The following is a 27047-nucleotide window of genomic DNA, read 5'->3' as shown; positions in this document are numbered from 1 at the left end:
GGGAGAGGGAGAGACAGAGAGACACATTGATGTGAGAGAGACACATCGATTGGTTGCCTCTAGCACACACCCCAATCAGGGCCAGGGAACTTGCAACCAAGGTACGTGCCATTGACTGGAATCAAACCCAGGACCCTTCAGTCCGCAGGCCAACGCTCTATCCACTGAGTCAAACCGGCTAGGGTTTAGGGGACAGTTTAGAAAGGACTGTTTCCTGCCATCACAGGGGTAATTTCTATGGGAATTAAAGCTATTGTTAGAGGAAAGCAGAACTCTGAATGAAAGTTCTTGGACTCCCACCAGAACCAAGAACATAAACTTCATAGTGCTTGGAATAGGAACTGCATTTTGGTGCCCTACCACCTGTCTACCCCAAATGTCCTGCTTGTCCTGACCATAAGCCAACAACGCTCCCCAGGCCCTCCTCCCTCCACTGTCTCCCATGGCACTCACTGGGCTGGGCTGCCATTCTGCTGGTGCATGACCAAGGAGGGCCAGTCCTCTTCTGCCTGGTGAGCAATGATGGCTGAGGCTCTGTCCCCAGGACTGGCAGAAAGACAGACTTGGGCCAGACCTCCTGATGGAGATTACTATTCTGAAAGGAAGAGGCACAGATGTGAAGCCAGCGGGACAGGGACGGGAAACCTGAAAGGCTGGAGACACAGTCTAATTATTTATGGTAGTATGCCTTTGAGCATTCAATGCACAGTCTTCTTAATTAACCAAATTGGTCCATGAACTCTATTCCCTGCAGACTTCACAATCTTAGAGAACCACGGGAGGAAAAAGTCAGTGTCCTTGGTCCAGCTCAATTACTTCTGAGCCCTATCCCATCCCAGGGGGAAGTTCACCTGCCTGCCTCTAGTCACCTATTCAAAAGGAAGACTCTCCTTAGATTTATTATTTCCACTTAAAAATTCACTTTCTGCCCTGGCTGGTGTAGCTCAGTTGTTTTCATGTCTTCCCATTCACTGAAAGGTTGCTGGTTTGATCCCTGGTCAAGGGCACATACCTGGATCTTGGGCTCATTCCCAGTAGGGGGCGTGCAAGAGGCAGTTTACATATTGATGTTTGGCTCTCACATCAATGTTTTTCTTGCCCCCTCTCTCTTCCTCCCTCTTTAAAAATCAATTAATTTTTTTTTAAATCTCACTTGCAATTTTGATGTTCTGAAATGCATTTTCTATGCTAGAATATGAAAATATTTCCATATTTGAACATGTTTATGTCTGCAAGAAAGCTTCACGCTTTCCTTAACATGAATTCTCATTTCTTATGGAGTTCATTCCTTGGTAATTTTTTTGTTGCTAATTTAAGTAACATCATTGGTTTCATTTATTGTTCATTGATTTATATTGGCATATTAGAACACAATTAAATTGTATATCTTCATTATCTAGCACTCTTCTTTTTGTTTTATTGTTGGCAGTATCACAGATGTCCCCCATTTTCCACCACTTTGCCTTCCTCCAACCAGCCCCATCCTACCCCAGGCCTTCACCACATTTTTGTCTGTGTTCACAGGCTATGCTTATACACATATATGTTCTTTGGTTAATCTAGTCCAGTCCCCCAGCCTCCCCTCTATGATCTGTCATTCTATTCCATGTATCCATGCCTCTAGTCCTATTTTGTTCATCAGTTTATTTGGTTAATTAGATTCCATATATAAGTGAGATAATGTGATATTTTTCTCTCTCTTTTTTTTTTTTGACTGGCTTATTTCACTTAGCATAATAATCTCCAGGTGGATCCATGCTGTTGCAAGAGTGAGAGCTCCTTCTTTTATACAGCCACATATTACTCCTCTGTGTGAATGTATCACAGCTTTATCCACTCATCTATTGATGGGCATTTGGGCTGTTTCCCGATCTTAGCTATCTATATATAAAAAAGTCTAAGCGACTGCCCGACCGGCCGGTAGCTATGATGCGTACTGACCACCAGGCGGCAGATGCTCCACGTAAGAGCTGCTGAGCAAGGGCAATTGTGCAGGGTGCCTTCTTGCACTCCGGGACCCGTTGGTGAATGTCAGACTCCTGATTTCAGCCTGATCCCTGCAAGCCAGGCCAAGGGACCAACCTGCTGGAGGGACCTCACTCACTCCACAGACCCCCTTCGAGCACTGGCACCACCCCAGGTGCAGCCGGCTGGGGAGGGACCACAGGAGGTTGGCTCCAGGGTGTGTCCAGCCTGTCTTGCCCAGTCCTGCCTCACCGGCCACCTTCTAATTAATTTCCTTTCGATGTGCATGAATCCATGCACCAGGCCTCTAGTTGTAAATAATGCTACTATGAACATAAGGGTGCATATATTCTTTCTGATTGGTGTTCCAGAAACCTTAGGATATATTCCCAGCAGTGGGATGGCTGGATCAAACAGCAGTTTCATTTTTAATTTTTTGAAGAAACTCCATACTGTTTTCCACAGTGGCTGTACCAGTCTGCAGCCCCAACAGCAGTGTACTAGGGTTCCCTTTCCTCCACATCTTCATCAGCACTTCTGTTTACTGATTTATTGATGGTAGCCATTCTGGAAGGTGTGAGGTAATACTTCATTACAGTTTTAATTTGCATCTCTCTGAGGATTAGTGACATTGAGCATCTTTTCATTAGCCTATTGGCCATCTGTATGTCCTCTTTGGAGAATGGTCTCTTCAGGTCTCTATTTTTTTAAATTTATCTTTATTATTAAAAGTATTACAGATGTCCTCTTCCCCCCATTTGACCCCCTACACTCTGCTCCAGCCCCCATTTGTATACCTGGTGTTGAGTTGTATAGATTCTTTATATATTTTGGAAATGAATCCCTTATCAGTTGTATCATTGGTGAATATGTTCTCCCATACAGTGGGTTCCCTTTTAATTTGCTGATGTTTTCTTTCTGCTGGGCAGAAGCTTTTTTGTTTGATGTAACCACATTTGTTTATTTTTTTCCTTTGCTTCTCTCTACCTAGGAGATCTATAAAAGAAAATACTACTCTATGAGATGCCTGAGATTTTACTGCCTGTTTTCCTCTAGGATTTTTATGGGTTTATGACTTACATTTAAATATTTTATTCGAGTTTATTCTTGTGTATGGTATAAACTGGTGGTCTGGTTTCTTACTTTCTTTCTTTCTTTCTTTTTTTTTTTTTTTTGCATGTACCAGTCCAATTTCCCAATACCTTTCATTGAAGAGATAAGTCTATTGTCGCTCTTGCCTCCTTTGTCAAATATAAATTAACCATAGAGATGTAGGTTGATTTCTGGACTCTCTGTTCTGTTCCATTTATCTACATGTTTGTTCTTGTGCCAGTACAAGGCTATTTTGATTACAATGGCTTTGTAATATTGTTTGATAACTGGTATTGTGATCACTCCAACTTTGTTCTTTTTTCTCAAGATTCCTGCAGCTATTTGGGGTATTTTGGTTCCAAATACATCTTTGGAATATTTGGTCTAGATCAGCCATGGGCAAACTACGGCCCGCGGGCCGGACCCGGCCCATTTGAAATCAATAAAACTAAAAAAAAAAAAAAGACCGTACCCTTTTATGCAATGGTGTTTACTTTGAATTTATATTAGTTCACACAAACACTCCATCCATGCTTTTGTTCCGGCCCTCTGGTCCAGTTTAAGAACCCATTGTGGCCCTCGAGTCAAAAAGTTTGCCCACCCTGGTCTAGATCCATGAAATATACCATCGGTATTGAATCTGTCGATTGCTTTGGGTAGTATGGACATTTTCATAATGTTAATTCTTCCAATCCATGAATACAGTATATGCTTCCACTTGTTTGTATCTTCCTCTATTTCGTTTTTCAACATCCTATAGTTTTCTGAGCACAGGACTTTTACCACCTTGGTTAAGTTTATTCCTTGGGACTTTATTTTTTTATTGTTGCAATGAAAAATGGGATTTTTCTTTTTAGTTTCTGACAGTTCATTATTGTGTATAAAAATGCCATTGATTTCTAGATATTAGTATTGTATCCTGATGCTTTGCCAAATTCATTTCTTAAATCTAATACAGTATTTCTTGGTGGAGTCCTTAGTGTTTTCTATGCACAGTATCATGTCATCTACGAATAATGACAATTTTACTTCTTCCTTTTATTTTTTCTTCTTGTGTAATCGCTGTGGCTAGTACTACCAATACTGTGTTAAATAAGAGTGGTTGAAAGCGGACAGCCCTGTCTTGCTCCTGATCTTAAGTGAAGCACTTTTAATTTTTTCCCATTGAGTGTGAAGTTGGCTCTAGGTTTTTCTTATGTGGTCTTTATTATTTTGAGGTATGGTCCCTGTATTCCCACTTTGCTGAGAGTTTTTATCATAAATGAGTTTTGGATTTTGTCAAATGCTTTCTCTGCATCTATTGATAAGATCTTGTGTTTTTATCCTTCATTTTATTTAAATGACGTATCACATTTATTTATTTGCAAATATTTTATCAACCTTGCATCCCTGTAATAAATCCCACTTGATCATGGTGTATGATCTTTTTAATGTATTGCTGGATCCTAGTTCCTAATATTTTGCTGAGGATTAACATCTATGTTCACCAGGGATATTGACCTATAGTTTTCTTTCTGTGTAGTGGCTTTATCTGGATTTGCAATTAGGATAATGCTGGCCTTGTAGAAACAGCTTGGAAGTCTTCCTTCCTCTTGAATTTTTTGCAATAGTTTCAAAAGGATAGGTATTAGTTCTTCTTTGAATGTTTATAATTTGCCTGTGAAGTCATCCAGTCTAGGACTTTTGTTTGCTGGGAGGTTCCTTTAATAACTGTTTCAATTTCATTAGTTGTTATTGGCCTATTCAGGTTTTCTGATTCTTCCTGGTTGGGTTTTGAAAAATTGTATGTGTCTAGGAATTTGTCCATTTTGCCCAGGTCATGTTTTCTTATCCATTCAGTTACTGTGTCTTTTGATTGGAGCATTTAGTCCATTTACATTTTAGGTTATTATTGATAAGTACTTACTTATTCCATTTTTAGTCTCTATGCCTATGTTCCTTTCTATTTTTTCTTCTTCTTACAGCAATCCCTTTAGCAATTATTGCAATACTTGTTCAGTGGCAATAAACTCCTTTAGCCCTCTTCTGTGTAGAAAGCTCTTTATTTCACCTTCAATTTTAAATGATAGCCTTGCTGGATAGAGTAGTCTTGGTGTAAGATTCTTGCTTTTCATTAAATACTTCATGCCATTCCCTCTGGCCTAGAGTATTTCTGTTGAGAAATCAGTTGACAGCCCAATGGGAACTCCCTTATAGGTTACTATCTCTCTTTTGCTGCCTTTAAGATTCTTTGTCTTTAGCCTTTATCATTTTAATTATGGGTTTATCTTGATTGGGACCCTCTGTGCTTTCTTGGATTTGTGTGACTTTTTCCTTCATCAGGGTAGGGAAGTTTTCTGTCATTATTTTTCACACACATCTCTATCCCAATCAGTTTCTTCTACCTCTTGTACCCCCAGGATGCATTTTCCCAAAGTTCCCTTAAACTATCCTCATGCTTTTTAATCATTTTCTTTTTCTAGAACTCTCATATTATCTGAAATTACTCATTATTCTGGTCCTTTTCCTTTTTTATGTTTTTGTCCTAATGCAGAGTTTACCTCTTCTAGAAATAGTGATAGAATGAACTTGTAACATTATTCACTATGATGAACATGATTCCAAGTTTCCTGCATTAAACCTCATACTAGTTCTAATTTAATGTACATATTTTGTTCTTTATATTCTTGTTCTGTTAATATTCCTAATCTGGAATGGGTTATAATTTACCAAATGCCATTTTGACATCTCTAGAAATTTTGTGTATTTTTTTTCCTTTGGCCTCTTAATATGATAACCACAACTTCCACTATTGATGCTTTATTATGTGCCACTGTCCTAAGCAGTTTACATACATTTTGTTTTCTCCTCAGCATAACCCCATAAAGTGAACAATATCCCAATAACATCAAGAAAGGGTCAGCAAATTTTCCTGTAAAGAAGCAGGTAATAAATATTTTAGGCTTTGTAGGCCATATGGTCCTTGTTATAACTACTCAACTCTGTCATCATAGTACAAAAGTAGCCATCAACAACACATACATGAATGAGCAAGGCTGTGTTCCAATACAATTTTATTTATGAAAACAAGGTGGCACCCTAATCTTAACCCAAAAATCATACTTTGTAATAAACTTAGAAGTTAGGTGAAAGGCTCAGGATCACAGCTTGAACTTGTCCAGGATTGTAAAGATAGCAATATCAAATTAATTTTGAATTCCTGGGATTCTCATTTTAAATGGAAACATATAGAAGTTATAAAAATAGATACCACATTTGAGGTAAACATATGACTGATAGATTTTATCACATTATGTCTAATCTCCATAGTGACCTTAGAAGTAGATTTGCCAGATAAAATACAGGATGCCCATTGAAAACTGAATTTCCGATAAACAACGAAGAATTGTTTGGTACAAGTATGTCCCAAATGCATTGTTTTCTGAAATTCCAATTTGGGCATGTTTTGTTGTTTTTTTCCTGCTAAATCTGGCAATCCTATTTGGAAGGTAAGTGAAGTTCATCCAAATCTGCTATTAAAAATCTGAGGCTCAGAGAAGAGATATTTGCATACTCATATTTATTGCAGCATTATTCACAATAGCCAAAAGGTGAAAGCAACCTAAGTATCCATTCACAGATGAATGGATAAAAAAAAATGTGGTGTATACAGGAATGAAATATTAGTGAGCCTTAAAACAGGAAATTGAATTCCTATACATGAATTGAATCTTCATAAAATTATGCTAAGTAAAATAAGTCACAAAATAGACAAATACTGTATGATTCCACTTACATGAGGCATCTACAGTAGTTAAACTCATAGAAACAGAAAGCAGAATGATGGTTACCAGAGGCTGAGAGGAAGGGGTGGTGGGGAGTTGTTGTTGGTTGGGTATAGTTTCAGTCACGAAGGACGGGGATGGGGAAGTCTGGGGATCTGTTGCACAACAATGTGTACATGATTGACACTGTACTGTACACTTGAACGTTTGGGGGAGGGTGAGTTTTGTTTCATTTTTTGCCACAATAAAAAATCAAAACAAGGGGGGTGAAAGAACAAAATGAGAGGATTACTGAAGGAGGACATTCACCTGGAAATCAGAAGCAGTCAATTTGTAAAATTAAATTTTGCAATTAATTTTTTAAAAATCCTTACCCAAGGATATACTTATTGATTTTGGAGAAAGGGAGAGAAAGAGAAACATTGATTGGTTGCCTCTCACATACACCTCAATTGGGGACTGAACCCACAACCCAGGCATGTGCCATGATGGGGAATCAAACCCGTGACACTTTCAGTGTGTGATGACGCTCCAACCAACTGAGCTTCACCAGCCAGAGCTAAAGTTTAAGTTTTTGTGTTAAAAAAAAAGTACATAACTAAGAGGATCCATGAGTATGTGGCACATGGTAAATTTTTTTAAATGTTAACTATTACAAATTACTGTTCAGACGTTGTACTTTAATATTGAAACTAAAGAATGTCAGCATTTATTGCTGTGCAACAGATACTATTTCCACAAATTACTCTTTTTAATAATATGTAGTGGGTAAAATGTGAATTCTGAAGGCACGCAGATTTAGCTACTCACAAGCTATGAGACCTTGGGAAAGCTGTTTCTCTGCCTCTTTTTCTTCATCTGTAAAATGTAGATCATGACAGCATCTATCTCAATGTTTTTTTGTGAAGAGTAATCCATTATAGCTATAAAGTGCTTCAAATAGTGTCTGACATGGTAATCACTCAATAAACCATAGCTATTTTGGCCACATCAAACTATCAATCAATATGTATATAATAATAACAATGTACTCTATGTTTTCACTCAAAGATACAGGCAATCTTGGTCTCTCGTATTTTATTGACTGGATTTTCTCCTTCCTTTTAACACTCCTTCCATAACATAGAGAGCCCATATGATATGGATGGTTGAAAAGATAGTGCTTGCAGAAAAGATGCCATTAACTATGAAAAATTCAAGAGCTGTTATTATGCCTAATGGTGAAATATGGAACACTGTCCCCTAAGATCAGAACAAGGCAAAGATGTTTGTTTACATCATATCTATTCATCACTGTAAAGCAGTGAGGCAAGAAAAATAAAAGATAAAGTTTAAAATTTTTTATTGTTATTGACAGGATTGTATACACAGAAAATCTAAAATAAGCCATAAATACTTGAATAAATAATTAAATTTATAAATGTCACAGGATAAAAGATCAATGTACAAAAAGAAATTGCAATTCTATGTGCTAGCCTGAAAAATCAAAAAAGAAAATAAATAAAAATATTTACAAAGCAAAACATACTACATACCTAGAAATAAATTAAATAAATGTATTCAATACCTCTTCAATTAAAACTACAAAACACAGTTAAAAGAATTTAAAGATGACCCAGGTAAATGGACAATTATATTACATTTATTATTTGTAAGACTTACTATTATAAAGCTGTTGATTTCATTCAGGTTATTCCATAAAATCATTCAGGTTATTCTATAAAATCAATTCAATTCCAAGCATGGTCCCAGTTTTATTTGTAAAATTGATAAGGAAGTTCTAAAATTAATATAGAAACAAATGATGACTAGAGAAGGCAAGTATAGACTCTACTCTGGCTTCTGGATGAGTGTAGGAGCCAGTCTAAACAAATTGGAGTTTTACATTCCATTGGATAACAGTAGGCAAGTGAGACAATAAGTTTCAATTGTAGTAATCATACTGAAATTGTCCCAAAGGACTATCACTCTCTTCTCCCTGAGAATCCAACCTGGAAAGAAAGCAGCTTGAATCTTCTGGGGACCACTATGAAGAGAGACAGCATGACAAGAAAAATAGCGAATACAGGAAGATGTACAGCAAGATACTGAACCAAAATTCATCCAGATAATTTTTTTAGCCCCAGGATCTAGCCATGCCTGAAACCAGTTATACCCAAGGACTTTCCAGTAATCAAACCAACAGATTCCCTTTATAGCTAACAAATATGAAAAGAGTGAAGACACAAACCAGAGACTACAAAAAGTTTCCTGCAATATGTGTATATATAATATACATATTATAACATATATATAATATATGGCATGTATACTAGTATATATGTAACTATAGAGATAGACACACATACAATAAAGGACAAGTAACCAGAAAGAAAACCTACAAATAAAAAAAAAAAATGGGTAAATGCTTCAACAGATGCCCTCATTAAAAATATCTGAAGAGCCAACAAGCACATAAAAAAGTATTCAATATCATTACATGTCAATACAAATTACAACCAAAACAAAAAACCACCACCCATTTATGATAAAAATCCTCAGCAAAGTGGCAACAGAGGAATCATACTTCAACATAGTAAAAGTCATATATGAAAAACCTAGAGCCATCATACTCAGTGGGCAAAATCTAAAAGCATTTCCCTTAATATCAGGAACAAGACAGGGATGTCTGCTTTTACCACTCTTATTCAACATAGTATTGGAAGTCCTAGGCACAACAATCAGACAAGAAGACATCCAAATTGGAAAGGAGGAAGTAAAACTGTCATTATTTGCAGATGACATGATAGTGTACATAGAAAATCTTAAAGATTCCACCAAAAAACTACTAGATCTAATAAATGAATGCAGCATAGTAGCAGGATACAAAATTAATATTCAGAAATTGGTAACATTTTTATTTTATTTTAATCTTCACCCAATCATTTATTGATTTTAGAGAGAGAGGAAGGGAAGAAAGAGAAATATTGATGTGAGAGAAACATCGATCAATTGCCTACCATATGTGCCCGAAAGGGGGATCGAACCCACAACCTAGGCATGTGCCCTGACCAGGAATCGAACACATATCTTTTGGTGTATGGGACGATATTCCAACCAACTGAGCCACCTGGACAGTAGCCTTTTTATACAGCAACTGGAGGCCCAATGCACAAAAATTCGTGCCAGAGTAGGCCTTCCTTCTCCCTGCTACCAGCACCGGCTTCCCTCCAGAACCCGGGACCCGGGCGGCTTCCCTATAGCCAGCAGGAGGCACCCGAAACCCGGGCTTCACTCCAGCCGCAGCTTCCGGACGTCCAGTCTAATTAGCATATTACCCTTTTATTATTACAGATAATGAACTATCAGAATGAGAAAGTAAGAAAACAATCCCATTTAATATTGCAACAAAAAATGTAAGGTACCCAGAAATAAACTTAACCAAGGAGAAAAAAAAACTTGTACATGGACTGGAAGAATTAACATCATTAAAATGTCCATACTACCAAAGCAATCTGTAGATTCAATGCAATTCCTATTAAAATACCAACTCATATTTCACAGACTTAGAACAAATATTTCAAAAATGTACATGGAACCAAAAAAAGGCCCCAAATAACATCAGCATTCTTAAGAAAGAACAAAGCTGGAGGGATCACAACACCAAATATTATACTACAAGGCCACTGTCATCAAAACAGCCTGCTACTGGCACAAGGACAGGCATACAGACCAATGGAACAGAACAGAGCCCAGAAATCAACCCACATCTCAATGGTTAATTCATATTTGACAAGGGAGGCAAGAACATACAATGGAGTAAAGACAGTCTCTTCCATAAATGGTGCTGGGAAAATTGGACAGGTATATGCAAAAAAAAAAAAATGAAACTAGGCTACCAACTTACACCATATACAAGAATAAATTCAAAGTGGATAGAAAACTTAAAAGTAAGTTGCAAAACCATAAAAATCCTAGAAGAACATAGGCAGTAAAATTTCAGACAATTCATAATAGCAGTACTTTCACCTGTACATCTATTAGGACAAGAGAAACAAAGGAAAATATAAACAAATGGGACTACATCAAACTAAAAAGCTTCAGCACAGCAAAAGAAACTATCAACAAAATAAAAAGGGAACCCACTGTATGGTAGAACATATTTGCCAATAATACATCTGATAAAGGGTTAATTTCCAATATCTATAAAGAACTTATAGAACTCAACACCAAGAAGACAAACAATTTGATTAAAAAATGGGCAAAGAACCTGAATGGACACTTCAACAAACAACTAGTTCTGGTGAGGATGTGGAGAAAAGGAAAACCTGGTACACTGCTAGTGGGAATGCAGACTGGTACAGCCACTGTGGGAAACAGTATAGAGTTTCCTCAAAAAATTAAAAATAGAACTGCCTTTTGACCCAGTGATCCCACTTCTGGGAATATATCCTAAGAATCTCAAAACATCAATCAGAAAAGACATATGCACCCCTATGTTCACAGCAGTGTTATTTACAATAGCCAAGGTCTGGAAAGTGCCCATCAGGAGTGGATAAAAAAGCTGTGGTAACCCTGACCAGTTTGGCTCAGTTGGTTGGACATCAACTCATGCACCAAAGGGTTGCCAGTTCGATTCCTAGTCAGGACACATGCCCAGGTTGTAGGCACCATCCTTGATGGTGAAGGGGGCGGGGGGCATGTGCAGGAGGCAGTTGATTCATGTTTCTCTCTCACATTGATGTTTCTTTCTCTTTTTCCCTCTCCCTTCCTCTCTCTACAAATCAATTTTTAAAAATCTTTTCTTAAAAGCTGTTACATTTACACAATGGCATACTATGTAGCCGTAAAAAAGAGAAAACTCTTACTTTTTGCAATAGCATGGATGGACCTGGAGATTATTATTCTAAGTGAAATAAGCCAGACAGAGAAAGACAAATACCATATGATCTCACTTATATGTGGAATCTAATGAACAAAATAAACTGATGAACAAAATAGAACCAGAGGCATGGATACATGGAACAAACTGACAGCTGTCAGAGGGAACAGGTAGGGGGACTGGATGAAAGAATATATATGCATAACCTATAGACACAGAACAGTGTGGCGATGGCCAGAGGGAGGGCAGTGGGGGCTGGATGGAAGTGGGTAAACCGGGGCAGGTGGGGGGAATGGAGGACATCTGTAATATTGTCAACAATTTTAAAAAGAAAGAAAAAAATATGTTACCGTATCTTTCATTCAATGGCTAAAATTAGAAAGTGCTGGCCAGATATTTGGAACAATTGGAATTTTCATGCATTGATTTTACAATTATAAGTGGAATAAACATATTTGAAAAAGCGGAATACCTACTAAACTAAACATGAAGTCTACCCTTTGATTTACTAATCTTATTTTCACGTACAAAGCATTTACCAAGAGAAATAAGGGTAAGTCTGCCAAAAGAACAATTAAAAGGCAAAGAGACATTATGTTGAGAAAAGCCAAACACATAACTATACATATTGCATTTTAACATATTTATAGAGATCAAAAATAAGCAATCCTAATAAATTGTAATAAAAGTCAAAATTGTGGTTGCTCTTCTTGTTTTGCGATCACAATGAACTTACATAGACGTATCTTCCCCTTTGGGCAGACTGACATAATGGGACTGGACTATAGAGATAACAGTGCTGCTCCAAACTGGGGCCAACTCTATATAATCAATTGATGTGCCAATTGGGGGACTGTAATAAATCAGCAAAATGATAATGCTAAAACTTGCCAAAAAATCTAAGAGACTATATACAGCCATGATAGAGAAACTTACAGAGATGTTCGTAGAACTACTGCTTGTAAGGAAACTTAAGCACTTACTATTGCATTTGAACCAATATGGATTGGTAAGACCAATAATTAGGAAAATAACTGGAAATTAGAGCCCACAGGCACTTATGCATCTGTCTCCCTGTCTCATGGTCCCACTAAACTAAAAATAAGGGATTCTATCCTCTGCCTTCTAATGATCAAACAAACTATTTTCGACAACTCTAACCTGGAACTGCATAAGGAAGTGATTCTGGGAAGTGAAGTCCCAGCCATGCCCAAATGAACACACAGAGGCCAGCCCAACCAGCTTTACTTCCAGTTTTCTTGTCACAAGATCTTTTTACTCTGAAAACATTGGGTCCAATTCCCAGCCATGAGCAAGGCCAAAGAACAAAACACAAAAACTACATATCAGATGAGACACTTCTTTCAAGACCTTCACACTTATTAATTTCTGCTGAAATTACTTATTAGACAGAAAAAGCTTTGAGTAGTAAAAACTGATAACTTCAAAAACAGTAACTTCTTAGTAAAAAGGGGGAAAATATTGAGTAGGCAATTTGCAGTATCTGTTGTACTAGATCAAAATGAAATTACCAATTACAAAAGAAAGTTACAAAAGAAATTACAAATACAAGAGTCCATACCATAACCACTGCACACTTAGAGAGCAATGAGAGTTTATCAGAAACTAATTTTTTTTTTAAAAAAGGACCACTTTTGCCTGCATGTGAAAAAATACACTTTAAGACTTAGTAATGGAAATAACATTTACATCTGAACCAAAATAAAAGCACCTCAGAATAAAACATATTAGAGCTAAAAGGTATTGGAGGGAAATTTATCACCCTAAATATTCATTTCAGAAAATTAAAACCAGAACCCTGACCAGGTAGCTCAGCTGGTTAGAACACTGTCCTGATACCTCAAGGTTGTGGGTTCAATCCCGTTAGGGTACCTACAAGAATCAACTAATGGATACATAAATAAATAAAACAACAAATTGATCTCTCTCTCTTATCAATATTTCCCTGTTCCTTCCTCTCTCTAAAATCAATAAATAATTTAATTTTTTTTTAAATTACGTAACTAAAAACCAGAAATCATTGAGCCAACATTCCACATTAAGGGTAAGACACTGATCTTTGCTTCTAGTATAAATTTTCTTATAGACTTATTTCTTATGAATTTTGATGAATAAAATGTGATATTCACGAAGGTGTTACCACATGGTTTACATACAAAGGGTTTCACTCAGTTGTAATTCTCAAGACTTCATAAAGATGAGCGACAATTTCCTTTCTTAGTAAGAGGATGTCTCCACAGTGTGAGATCTCACATGTTGCCTAAGATTTGAAAAGCTTTGAAGACATTCCCATACTGCTTACATTTATGTTTTCTCTAGTGTGAGTTTTTACATGCCTTCGAAAGTAGGCAGGGCAAACAAAGGCTTTCCCACATTCCTTACATTCATATGGTTTCTCTCCAGTGTGGCTTCTTACATGTCTTCGAAAGGATGAGGGACAACTGAAGGCTTTCCCACATTCTAGACACTCAAATGGTTTCTCTCCAGTGTGCATTCTGGCATGTACAGTTAGGTATGAAGAATGACGAAAGGCTTTCCCACATTCCTTACATTCATAGGGTTTCTCCCCAGTGTGCGTTCTCATATGAATCCTAAGAGCTGAAGGATAAATAAAGGCTTTTCCACATTTCTTACATTCATAAGGTTTCTCTCCAGTATGAGTTCTTACATGTACTGTAAGGTGGGAGGAACTAATAAAGGCTTTCCCACATTCCTTACATTCATAAGGCTTCTCTCCACTGTGAGTTCTCAAGTGTTCTGTGAGGGATGAGGAACGACTAAAAACCTTCCCACATTCCTTACATTCGTATTGTATCTTTCCTATGTGATCTCTCACATGTGCTCTAAAGGATGAGGGACAACTAAAGGCTTTTCCACATTCCTTACATTCATAAGGTTTCTCTCTACTTTGATTTTTCACATGGGTATTCAGAGACGTTAGAAGATAGAAGGCTTTTCCACATTCCAGGCATTCATAGGGTTTCTCTCCAGTATGTTTTCTCATGTGGATACTTAAGGAGGAGGGACAATTGTAGGCCTTCCCACATTCCTTACATTTATAGGGTTTCTCTCCTGTATGTGTTCTGACATGTACAGTGAGTTTTGAGGATTCACTGAAGGCCTTTCCACACTCTTTACATTCGTAAGGCTTCTCTCCAGTATGAATTCTTATATGTATTATAAGGTGAGAGGAAGAACTAAAGGCCTTCCCACATTCCTTACATTCATATGGCTTATCTCCACTATGGATTCTTTTGTGTTTGGAGAGTGAGGAGGAGCAACTAAAGGCCTTCCCACATTCCTTACATTCATAAGGCTTATCTCCACTATGGATTCTTTTGTGTTCTGTGAGGGATGAAGAACAGCTAAAGTTTTTTCCACATTCCTCACATTCATAGTTTGTCTTTCCAGTGTGAATCTTCATATGTGCCCTAAAGAATGAAGAACAGCCGAAGGCTTTGGTACACTCCTTACATTCATAGGGTTTCTCTTCTGTGGGAGTTTTCATATGCTTCTTGAAACAAGCGAGAAAATGGAAAGCTTTCCCACATTCCTTACACTGATAGGGTTTGCTTCCAGTGTGAGAGCCAATGTGATTCTTAAGGGATAAATGATCCGTGAAGACCTTTTTACATTCATGGCATTCATAGGATTTTATCTCAGTAATTCTTTTGGGCATACTAAGATTTGAAATTTGGCTGAAGGTTTGTCCAGATTGATTTTCTTCGTTACGTTCATAGATGTCCTCCACCACATTACTTCTTTCAAAAATAAAAGCACATTATTAGTAATAAATACATTTTTACCATTTTCAGTGACTATGTGTGTTTTTTTGGCCTGTCAAGTTATAAGATGAAAGTTCTCACAAAGGGCTCTACAATAGCAAATATTTATCACTGAATTTTTCACTAATCGGATTTTTCTCATAATTGCTTACAACTGTCAAACGTTGAAGATCTGTCTCATTTGGGGGGGGGGGGGGGATATCTTGTGAAAATTCTTTCTGCAATCACAATTTCTGACCAAGTTTTATGTACATGGTTTTTAAATGTCATGAAATTTTAAGATTCTCTTCTGAGGTACCACTTTCTTTTATATGAATGGCACTCACCTCAAATGTCTCTTGGGGTTTTTGTTTTTATAACCAATGCAATGGTATTCCCAGTTTTTGTATAAAATGGATGACCAGGAATCATCCTTTTTCAATTTTTCTTTTCTCTGTTGATTGGATGCTTTTTCTCCATAACTATCTTGCGAAGTGACTGATTCATTACTTTTAAGTTGAGTCTCCAAACCTGAAACAAAAGGTAAAGGTACCTATGAGCAAAGGGCTTTTGGCACTAAGGCTGTTTCAAGACTTTGGTAATAAGCACAAGGGTCAATATGTTAAACAACTGACTAAGAAATAATTCCATGAAGATTGACACTGATGGTAACATGAACAGGGTATTATTAGAATAAAACAAAAAGGAACTGGATAAAATGTACATGACCAAATACTAACTTACAAAGAGGAAAGTCTTTTCCAAAAACAAAGAAAGTGTGAGAGGACTAATAAAATGTCATAACAGTAATCAATGGTATCTGTGAAAAATCTGCCTCTCAGACAAAAGTTTCATTTTGCTTTTATTTTATGTTTCCAAATGTAATATCCCCCAACCAGGGCAAATTCTCACAAGAATTCTTGCCTTCCTGGTGCTCCCCATGGATAGTCCCTCTCTTTGTTATCTCCAGGTCCTCCTCTTGTTTCCACTGGAAGATCAGACAGGGTGTATGTAGTGGATACCCTATTGATGCAGAAAGGCATATCATATGAAAGAAAACAATGAGGAACCATAAACATTTCCATGAGACAAAGCAAAACGTTGGTCTTCTGATACTATAAAGATGGGGCAAGTGTGAATTTAATTGCAACAAAATGTTTGTCCAAAAAAATTTTTAAGGGGAGGAGGAGTTGTAACATAGCTTCTGATGTCTAGAACTGATCTTTCATATCTAATCCTCAGTATTACTAGAAGTTGGTCTGATACTTACAGCCAGGACATTTTGTTCTCCTGCTGAACACAGATAATCTCACAGAATACCAATCTTAGACAAGGTTACTCTGATACCATTGTAAAATGAAATAAGACCATTTTAAAATTTAGTCTAAGGACAGGAAAAAATTTAGTCTAAGGACAGGCACTATGCCACCAACAAAATACCCAATAATAGAATTTCCCCCACTTTCTATTAGCATCCAATCTACCCAAGTGAGTTCAATCCAAGTGGGTTGAACAGTGTCCACCCAAAATCCATATCCAGCCCTGGCCAGTGTGGCTCAGCAGTTGGAACATCAGCCCACGCATCAAAGGGTCATGGGTTCAATTCCTGGTCAAGGGCACGTACCTGGGTTTCAAGTTTTCTCCCCACCCCATATGGGAAGCAACCAGTCAATGTGTCTCTCTTACATTCTCATTCTCTCTCTCTCCCCTCTCTCTCTCTCTCTCTCTCTCTCTGTCTCTGAGTCTTTTCCACTCTCGCAGCTTCCCACCCTGTCTCTGCGCTCTCTCTCACTCGCTCTCTCTCTCAGTCTCTATCTATCTCTCTCCCACTTCCTTCCGTCCTTCCACTCTCTCTGAAAAAAAGCAATGAAAAAAATATCCTCATGTGAAAATTAACCAAAAAAAAAATTATTTTTAATCCATGTCTAAATAGATTAATGAAACAGAATAGAGTTCAAAAATAGGTCCATAAAAATAGTCAACTCATTTTTTAAAAAAGGAACAAAGGCAATACAATGGAGAAAAAAAATATTCTTTTTAACAAAGACTAGAACTAGATATTAACATCCAAAAAAGGAATCTAGACACAAACCTTATAATCTTCACAAAATTTGATTTTACAGACCTAAATTTACAATGTAAAACTATAAAACTCTTAAAAGATAATAGGAGAAAAATCTAGATGACCTAGGGCTTGGCAATGACTTGCTAGATACAATACCAAAGGCATCATCTACAAAAGGAAGAATTGGTAAGGGCACATACCCAGGTTGTAGGCTCAATCTCCAGTAGGGGGCATGCAGGAGGCAGCCGATCAATGATACTCTCTCATCATTGATGTTTCTATTTCTCTCTCTCCCTTTTCCTTCCTCTCTGAAATCAATAACAATATATTCTTTTAAAAAATAGTTAAAAAAAAAAAAAAAAGCAATGAGATACCACCATACACCTATGAGAATGGCCAAAATCTGGAACACTGACAACACCAAATGATGATTAGGATGGGGAGCATCAGGAATTCTCATTCATTGCTGGTGAGAATGCAATATGGTGCAGCCACCTTGGAAGACAGGCTGGGGTTTTTTAATAAAACTAAACATAACATTCCCATAGAACAGACAATCCTGCTCTTTTGAATTTACCCAAATGAGTTGAAAACATGTGCAAACAAAACTTGCACACACATTTACAGAAGCTTTATTCATAATTGCCAAAAGTTGGAAGCAGTAAAGATGCCCTTCTGTAGGTGAATGGATAAATAGATGGTGGTACATCAAGACAATGGAATATTATATTCAGTGCTAAGAAGAAATAAACTGTCAAGACATAAAAGAACTTTAAATGCATGTAACTAACTGAAAAAAGCCAATGTGAAAATGCTACATACACAAACTGTATAATTCCAAATACATGACCTTCTCAAAAAGAAAAAACTATGGACATAGTAAAAACATCCATACTTGCCAGGGTTTAAAAGGGAAGGAGGGATGAATTGATGGGGCACAGAGGATTTAGGCCAGTAAAACTACTCTGTATGATATTATGACAGTGGGTATGTCATTATATGTTTGTCCAAACCATAGAAGGTACAACACCAAGAGTGAAGCCTGATGTAAACTATGGACTCAGGTGATGAGGATATGTCAATGCCGGTTCATCAATTGTAACAAATAACCCACTCTGATGGGGGATGTTGTGCATGTGTAAGGGTAAGGGGTATATGGGAAATCTCTATACCTTCTGTTCAATTTTGCTGTAAGCCTAAAACTGCTCTAAAAATAAATAAATGTTTGGATTTTGTTTGTTTTTTAATTCATGTGCTGAACCTCAGAATGCTTCCTTATTTGGAAATAGGGTCATTGCAGATATAATCACGTTAAGCTGAAATTATACTGGAGTAGGGTGGGCCCTAAATCAAATAACTAGTGTCCTTATACAAAGGGAGGGACTTAGAGACAGAGAGAAGACAGAGGCAGAGATTAGAGAAATGTATCTTCAAGTCAAGAACACCAAGGATTTATTTCTCACCACCACCAGAAGCCAGGAAGAGACAGGCAGGATTTTTTCCAAAAAGCTTTCAGAAGGAGCAAGACACCTTGATTTTGGACCTCCAGATCCAGAAATGTGAAAGAATAGGTTTCTTTTGTTTTTAGTCATCCAGTTTGTAGTATTTTGTTACAAAAGGCCCAGTAAACTAATACAGCCTGCTTGCATAGACCCATCCCCAAATCACTCAAAGTTCAAATCCTATCATATGTACTTTCTAAAACCCTCTTACTATGACATCCCACAGCTCCTTATGTCATGTATTCTCCCTTGCTGCACTGAGTAATTAACCCAACTTGTTTAACGTTAGGTATGTTGCTGGTGGTCTTTTAGAAAAGGGCATTGATGGCAGCAAATTCTCAAAAGGTCCCAAACCACAAATCTCCCTGGGTCCCTAAGAGACCCCTCAAATATCTACACTAATAAAACAGAAAAATGGTAATTGGCGTACGACGATACCCTTTTCATTGGCTAATCAGAGCTATATGCAAATTAACTGCCAACTAAGATTGGCAGTTAACTGCCAACTAAGAGTGGCAGTTAACTGCCAACTAAGGTTGGCAGTTAACTGCCAACAAGATGGCGGTTAATTTGCATATGTAGGCACAATGCAGGGAGGCGAGAGGGAAAGCAGGAAGAAGCCCCCTGCCACTGACAGTGATCGGAAACCCAGGGGGGAGCTAAGAGCTGGGGGGCAGGGCAAAGGCGGCCCTGGGGCCACCTTTGCCCTGCCCCCCAGCCATGATCGGAGAATCAGGTGCCTTTTCCACCCTGGCCAGTGATAGCAGGAAGTAGGGGTGGAGCCAGCGATGGGAGCTGGGCACGGTTGAAGCTGGCAGTCCCGGGAGCTAGGGGTCCCTTGCCTGGGCCTAAAGCGAAGCCCACGATCGTGGGGCCGCTGCAGCTGCGGGTCCCCACTGCCCGGGCCGGACGCCTAGGCCAGAGGCATCAGGCCTGGGCAAGGGGCCGATCCTGCGATTGGAGGGTGATAGGGGTCAACGCCTGAGGGCTCCCAGTATGTGAGAGGGGGCAGGCTGGGCTGAGGGACACTCCCCCCACACACACACCCAGTGCACAAATTTCGTGCACCGGGCCCCTAGTATGTATGTATGTGTGTGTGTGTGTATATATATATATATATATATATATATATATATATATATATATATATATATATATATATATTAATATATTAGAGGCCTGGTGCACGAAATTCATGCACTGGGGGAGGGGTATATGTTTGTCCAAACCATATACCCTCAGCCCAGCCTACACCCTCTCCAATCTGGGACCCCTCGGGGGATATCCAACTGCCGGTTTAGGCCTGATCTCACAATCCAGGGCTGTTGGCTCCCAACTGCTCACCTGCCTGCCAGCCTGATCACCCCCTAACCACTCCCCTGCCAGCCTGATCAACACCTAACTGCTCCCCTGCCAGCCCGATTGCCCCCAACTGCCCTCCCCTGCTGGCCCAGTTGCCCCCAACTGCCCTCCCCTGCAGGCCCAGTCCCCCCCCCAACTGCCCTCCCCTGCAGGCCCGGTCGCCCCCAACTGCACTCCCCTGCAGGCCTGGTCGCCCCCAACTGCACTCCCCTGCAGGCCTGGTCACCCCCAGCTGCACTCCCCTGCAGGCCTGGTCGCCCCCAACTGCACTCCCCTGCAGGCCTGGTCACCCCCAACTGCCTTCCCCTGCAGGCCTGGTTGCCCCCAACTGCACTCCCCTGCTGGTGCGGTCACCCCTAACTGCCCTCCCCTGCTGGCCTGGTACCCCCACAACTGCCCTCCCCTGCCGGCCATCTTGTGGTGGTCATCTTGTGACCACCTGGGGGTGGCCATCTTGTGACCACATGGGGGCAGCCATCTTGTGCAAGGGTGTGATGGTCAATTTGCATATTACCGCTTTATTATATAGGATTAGAGGCCTGGTGCACAAAATTCATGCACAGGGAGGATCCCTAGGCCTGGCGAGCGATCGGGGCTGTTGGGGCCTTCCAGCTGCTGGTCAGGGCCTTCCTTTGTTCCATGCCACCCCCTGATGGTCAGCGCACATGAGAGCAAGCAATCAAACTCCCAGTCTCCCAGTTGAACTCCCGAGGGACACTTTGCATATTAGCCACATATATAATTGATTTCAGAGAGGAAAGGAGAGGGAGAGAGAGATAGAAACATCAATGATGAGAGAATCATTGATTGGTTGCCTCCTGCACGCCCCCCATTGGGCATGTGCCTTTGACTGGAATCAAACCCTGGACCCTTTAGTTTGCAGGCCGACACTCTATCCACTGAGCAAACCAGTTAGGCATGCCCACACTTTCAACCACAATAAAAAGTCAGTTAAGCACACAGATGTTTATTTTCACGGTGAAGCCCCTAGACTACAGGTTCCTTGGGGTCAGTGACCATGTCTGTCTTATTCACCAATGTATTCCAATTCTTCAGCCCAAATCCTAGCATAAGGAATAAGGTTGAGTTGTCAGATTTGTTTTCTAAGCAACTAAATAAAGGAATGCTGCTATTCTTACCTAGCGAGGCCAGGTTCCGGAAGTTCTCCAGCATCACCTCTCTGTAGAGTCTCCTCTGAGCACGATCCAGCAAAGCCCACTCGTCCTGGCTGAAGTCCACAGCAACATCCTCAAAGACCACTGAGTCCTGAAACATCCCACATATTCTGATCAGAAAGATATCAACTCCCCAAATGTGTTCAGGAGGATGGATGATGCTGACAATACAGGGGAAAGGAACCGAGAATCCAGTCATGAGAAGTTCTAAAGATTTTATGGTCTCCTAACATCAACCCCTGGACTCAGCCATCAGATCTTTCTCCCCACACATCCTTCCTAACTGATCAAATCCTGTCTCCCAGACTGAATGAAACTTCAAAAACACTCAATTTATCTCTCCATGGTTCAATGGTAAACAATTCCAGTCTTATAATGATCCAGACCAGTCCAGGGCATAAAACAAAAATGAGATAACTGGCCTAAAAATTAAATACAGCAGGTCCTCAAATGACTTCATTTTGTTATAATGATGAGATGTTGTGAGAACTCATCTATATCAATCTATGGTGAAACTGGTTTCTGTATGCATTGTTTTGCTTTAAGTCGCAGAACCTACCAACAATGTTAAGTGAGGAACAATTTCACCTGCTTCCTTCTCTCCCACTATAGCAATCAGCACAACATGAAACAAAGGGTCAAATCCGGATGAGGTTTTAATGAATAAAAATGCACTGAGAGAAAGGGAGCTTTCCATTTTTTTCATAAACCCGAGAGGCCCAGAAGCCTGCAGACAGCACAACTTTTCAACCCAGGCCCCCAGCTGGCCATATTTTCTTGGACTTTAGTCCAGGGCTAAATCCAGCCTACCACCTATTTGTGTAAGTAAAGTTTTACTGGAACACAATAAAACATGTTTATATGATGTCTATGGCTGCTATCACACTACAGTGACAGAATTTAGTTCCAACAGAAACTCAGGCCTTTAAAGCCTAACATACTATGTGGCCCAACAAAGAAACAGGTTGCTAATCCCTGCTCTAAACAATCAGACCGATGAACTGGTGAAATGGGAATATTCTTTTGGAGAATTATTAGCTCTTACCTACCTGTGTCATGTTTTTCTGTAACTCAGCAGCTCTTCTTTCTTCGTCCATTCATGAAGAAAGGCAGACTATTGAGAAGTTACCACTGAGGCAGGAGAAAAAAGACATCATAATTTAGATCTCCCCACAATTTGCACACTCATGAGCTTGGATGCTGCAGCACATTATGAGTTACCATTCCCCCCAAAACACACACACACACACACACACACACACACACACACACACACACAATACCCACACATGCACATGCATACACCCAAGACACCCAAGCAAACACACGCCGATCTTGTAAGAAAGTGGAGCAATCTTACACTGTGTGGAGCTAGAAACTATGCTTTGGTTCTTGTTGGCCTTTTTTTTAAAAAAAAACAGTTAATAGTCCCATTTTGCAAGTAAGTTAACTGAACTCTAAAAGCTTAGCTAATACTGAAATCAATTTGCCCATAATAATGAAAAGCATAAAAAGTTCCAGGCAATACCTTCAACCTTAAGAATCTACACTCTGTCTCAAATCCAAGAAAGCACTGACTAATACTGTATACCAGACTTCCGGGTGCTCCGTTCTCAATATTCCTTACTTCTGCACCCCTTGGCAAGCTAACAGGCATTACTGCTCAGCCCCTGATCACCGGACCTTCCCATCACGGGCTGCAGGATCCCTGAAACCTGGTTTATGAGAGAATCAACTAAATTTCACACACAGGAAGCAGAGAAGACTACCATGCTATAATCCTCATGCTAAATGCTGCCTGTACAGAAGCAGCAGAAATATAATACTTAGGTGAAGTTAGCAATGTGTCATCTCTGATAGTAATATCTACAGTGCTGTTGCACAAATTTCAAATAATGAAAACAACTGTTTCTTCCACTGCAGTGGATCAAGTATGTATTTTAAAGCCAATAAAAACTGAATAGTCAACCACAGTTTGTACTATATTAATAATATGGTCCATGTGAGTAACCATGATGTGAGAATGACTTTGCAAAGAAATGCCCACAGCTTTGCAAAGAAATTATTTATATTTCATAGAAACTCTGCAAATCAGGTATTATTACAACTAATTTATAGGGGAGAAATCTTAGAGTCAATTAACCACTCACTCAACACTCAATGTTACCCAATTAGAAACCTGATCTCTCAGGCTGTGTGTGCAGGTCTATTTATCTCAAGTCCAAATGGCCAATCAGTATATTTCTGAACGTCTACCTTACAACCTAGTTGTTAGTGAGGCCCTCATTCCCTAACATTACCAGGGCCTGGCCTAGAACCCTGTTGGACACACTGTGCAGAGTAGACAAATGAAGTCGTCCATTCAAAGGTTTTATCTGTGAGCTCCTTCTCTTGACTAAGACCTATGTCTTGAGCAAGGCTGCCTGCGCCTTCATTGCATATTTATTTACGTAATATTTCCCCTGGTCCTATGACATGCAATCACAGGAGATGCAGCACTGAACAAAACAGAAAAATACTGAAGCACATGGACTTCATAACTTTTTTAAGGAAGGGCAGTAAATTAACAAAATATCAAGTGGTGGTATATGCTATATAAAATGCAGTGCATTATAGGGATAAGGAGATGCACACTTACTTACCTTTAGTGAGTCAGGACTACTCATATGGCAGGATAGAAGCAGAAAATTAAAATAACTGTTTCAGATAACAATGGGAATCCATAGCTGATGTGGTATATATACTAGTATTTATATACTTATAAATACCATCAATTCTCAGAGGAGAAAAAATCAGTATCAATGGGCTAACTACTGACTTATAAGGTTGGGAAAAGAATAGCATAAAGAATTAGAAAGAAAAGTGAAAACAAGGCATAATTAATGATGCTTAAAAAAACTAATAAACAGAGTCAGAAAAGGTAGCAATGTGTCCTTTAAAAACTAATGAAGTCGACAAACCCATGGCAATTTTAAAAACAACAGAGCACAGATAAAGGAAGTTATGAATGAGTCATAATGACAGATGTTACCAGGGAGACTATAACAAAAAAACTAAGGGAATTGATATGAAAACATACAGGTAATGAATAAATTTTGAGAGAGAGAAAGAGAGATATACAATTTTCCATCAATGATTTAAAATAAATACAGAACTTGATTATATCCAGTCATTAAAGAAAAAAAAATCTCCAATTTAAAACATACCTACGTAAGAAACAAAAGTTACAAATTGTTTTACGAACAGTCTCAACAAATAAGTAAAATATTCAAAATCTCATTGGGGGGGGGGGGAGGGGCTATTTTCTCAGATATTTCCAAGACCAGAAAAATACTACCAAAAAAAAAGATATCATACACATTAGTGTAAATAATATATTAGTATAGTCAAGAAGTGAACAATAGCCCTAACCGGTTTGGCTCAGTGGCTAGAGCGTCGGAATGCGGACTGAAGGGTCCCAGGTTCGATTCTGGTCAAGGGCATGTACCTGGGCTGCGGGCACATCCCCAGTAGGGGGTGTGCAGGAGGCAGCTGATTGATGTTTCTCTCATCAATGTGTCTAGCTCTCTATCCCTCTCCCTTCCTCTCTGTAAAAAAATCAATAAAATATATTTTCTACAAAAAAGAAATGAAAAATAAAGATATTAATCACAAACCAAGTTCGTTTCATCCTAAGAATAAAATGTGGTTGAAAATGGAATCATCAACTAATAGAATTCACCACATTAACAGAAAAACATCATACACAGTTTGTATTACTAGATAAACTAGTGACTGATCTATATTAATGTTCATTGGTGATAACAACTTAACCCACCAGAACTAGAAGGGAACACGTTTTACTGGGGGGGGGGGGGGGAATCCACAAATACCTCCAGTAAACACCCCACTTAAGGGCAGAATAATGCCCTCTGGGGTCAGAAACAACGAAAGGCTACAAATTCCATGCTCTTTTACATTGAACCGGAGGGAGGTCTGGCACCACAATAAAGTAAAGAAATACAAGGTGCAAGGGTTGGGGGGGGGGGGGGAGGCTGAAACTGACAGCTGATCACACTGTGTGTGAAATTCAAAAAATCTACAGATGATTGGAATGTGTAGCGGCATTCGGCGCGGAGGTTCTGGGTATTTAACCCTCAGTTGTCCGCGATGCGCCTGAACCGCTGCGCTCGCTCTGGCAGCACCTGGGTCACGTGTGGCGGCGCCCGCGGGCGGGTCAGGTTAAGGGCAGCTGATTGATGTTTCTCTCATCAATGTGTCTAGCTCTCTATCCCTCTCCCTTCCTCTCTGTAAAAAAAATCAATAAAATATATCTTCTAAAAAAAAGAAATGAAAAATAAAGATATTAATCACAAACCAAGTTTGTGGGAGGCGGGGGACGGGTGGGGGCAAATGTCAGCCGCGCTCACCGCACTCGCCGCCGGAATCCACCGACCAGCGCGGAGACGACGAGGTGAGGCTCCGTCCCGGGACCCGAATGGCGGGACGCTGTTCCTTTAGGAGAGAGCCCAGGGCGCTTTGGGGGAGAATCCAATGAGAAGGTGATTCTCCGATCCCCTCCGCTCCCTCCGCCGGCTGGACCCAGCCCCGAGTTCCCGATTCCGAGAGTCGGGGACGCGACACCCGCCGCGAGCGGGGCGGGCCGGGCTCGGGAAACGGCGCGGCGAGGGGAGGTCCGGGCGCGGGGTCCCGGCGGCAGCCCCGCTGTGATCGCCGGCGTCCCCGAGGCCGAGCTCTCCGCTTCCGACGCTGGGGCCCGGGGGCGGGCCGGACCGAGGCCGCGGAGGCTGAGGACCCGGTGAAAATGGACCGAGGCCGCCAGGACTGTGCGGGGAGGCGAGGCCGGCCGCTCGCGCGCGCGCGCACGCGCAAAAGCACACATTTGCTTCCGGATTTTGCGCGGCGCCCAGCGGGAGAGGCGGGGGCTCAGGAGCTGGGAAATCGGGAGGGACAGGGAGGGTGGGGAGGGGGCGGTGGTGCTTCCAGCTGTGAGCGGCGAGCTGCCAATTTCCTCCCAGAAGAGACATGGTTGGGTCCTGGGAGCGGATCAGCGCAGGAGTTGGGGTTGGATGTCGGTGGGGCGGGACCAGGTCGGTGGGGCGGGACCAAGTCAATAGGGCGAGACCCGGTCAGTGGGGCGGAGCCAGGTCAGTGGGGCGGGACCAGGTCAGTGAGGCGGACTTAGTTGGCTACTCCTGTGGGGCGGGACTTAATTGAATATTCCGAGAGGCGGGGCTTACGGTGGGGCCAGGCCGAGGGGCGGGGCCAGGTCAAGGGGCGGGACCAGCTCAGTGGGGCGGGACTTAGTTGAATATTCCGAGAGGCGGGGCTTACGGCGGGGCCAGGTCGAGGGGCGGGACTGAGGTAGATGAGAGCTAAAGGCGATGTAGGGCCTCCCATCCAGGCTCCCAAGAACTGGGGAACGGGACAGACACAAAACCTACACCAACCCCCGAGACCTCCCTTCCACCCCAGT

The 27047-nt window shown here is 40.4% G+C and overlaps 1 protein-coding gene across 6 annotated transcripts; it reads right to left on the bottom strand.

Moving 5' to 3' along the window:
• Positions 1–8855: 8855 nt before the first annotated feature.
• On the bottom strand, positions 8856–26603 carry LOC132235092 (zinc finger protein 699). Of its 6 annotated transcripts, none has more exons than XM_059696893.1 (6): positions 25981–26601; positions 22621–22702; positions 21536–21732; positions 16380–16490; positions 15815–15998; positions 8856–15464 (listed from the first exon to the last, which is right to left on the bottom strand). In XM_059696893.1, the coding sequence occupies exons 3-6, from the start codon at positions 21669–21671 to the stop codon at positions 13964–13966; spliced, it is 1932 nt and encodes a 643-aa protein (XP_059552876.1). In that variant the 5' UTR covers positions 21672–21732; positions 22621–22702; positions 25981–26601; the 3' UTR covers positions 8856–13963. The 6 variants fall into 6 exon arrangements, with proteins under 6 accessions (XP_059552876.1, XP_059552875.1, XP_059552872.1 ...); XM_059696892.1 differs by having other exon boundaries at positions 16392–16490; positions 21536–21662; positions 25981–26600; XM_059696889.1 differs by having other exon boundaries at positions 21536–21662; positions 25981–26599.
• Between the last annotated feature and the right edge of the window lie 444 nt (positions 26604–27047).

The sequence above is a fragment of the Myotis daubentonii genome, chromosome 5 (assembly GCF_963259705.1).
Source record: "Myotis daubentonii chromosome 5, mMyoDau2.1, whole genome shotgun sequence".
NCBI classification, from domain to species: domain Eukaryota; kingdom Metazoa; phylum Chordata; class Mammalia; order Chiroptera; family Vespertilionidae; genus Myotis; species Myotis daubentonii.
Note: the sequence above shows the minus strand (reverse complement) of the source record. Positions and strands in the feature narration are given on the sequence as shown.

What these genes read in the sequence shown, in the direction of transcription:
- LOC132235092 (XM_059696889.1), bottom strand. Translation starts at nt 22,668, where the DNA reads ATGGACGAAGAAAGAAGAGCTGCTGAGTTACAGAAAAACATGACACAG. An exon ending in CCGGAACCTGGCCTCGCTAG is followed by an intron (nt 16,491 to 21,535) that starts GTAAGAATAGCA and finishes CTGCATCAATAG; the next exon opens with GGTATCCACTACATACACCC. An exon ending in AACCCCAAGAGACATTTGAG is followed by an intron (nt 15,465 to 15,814) that starts GTGAGTGCCATT and finishes TATTTTTGAAAG; the next exon opens with AAGTAATGTGGTGGAGGACA.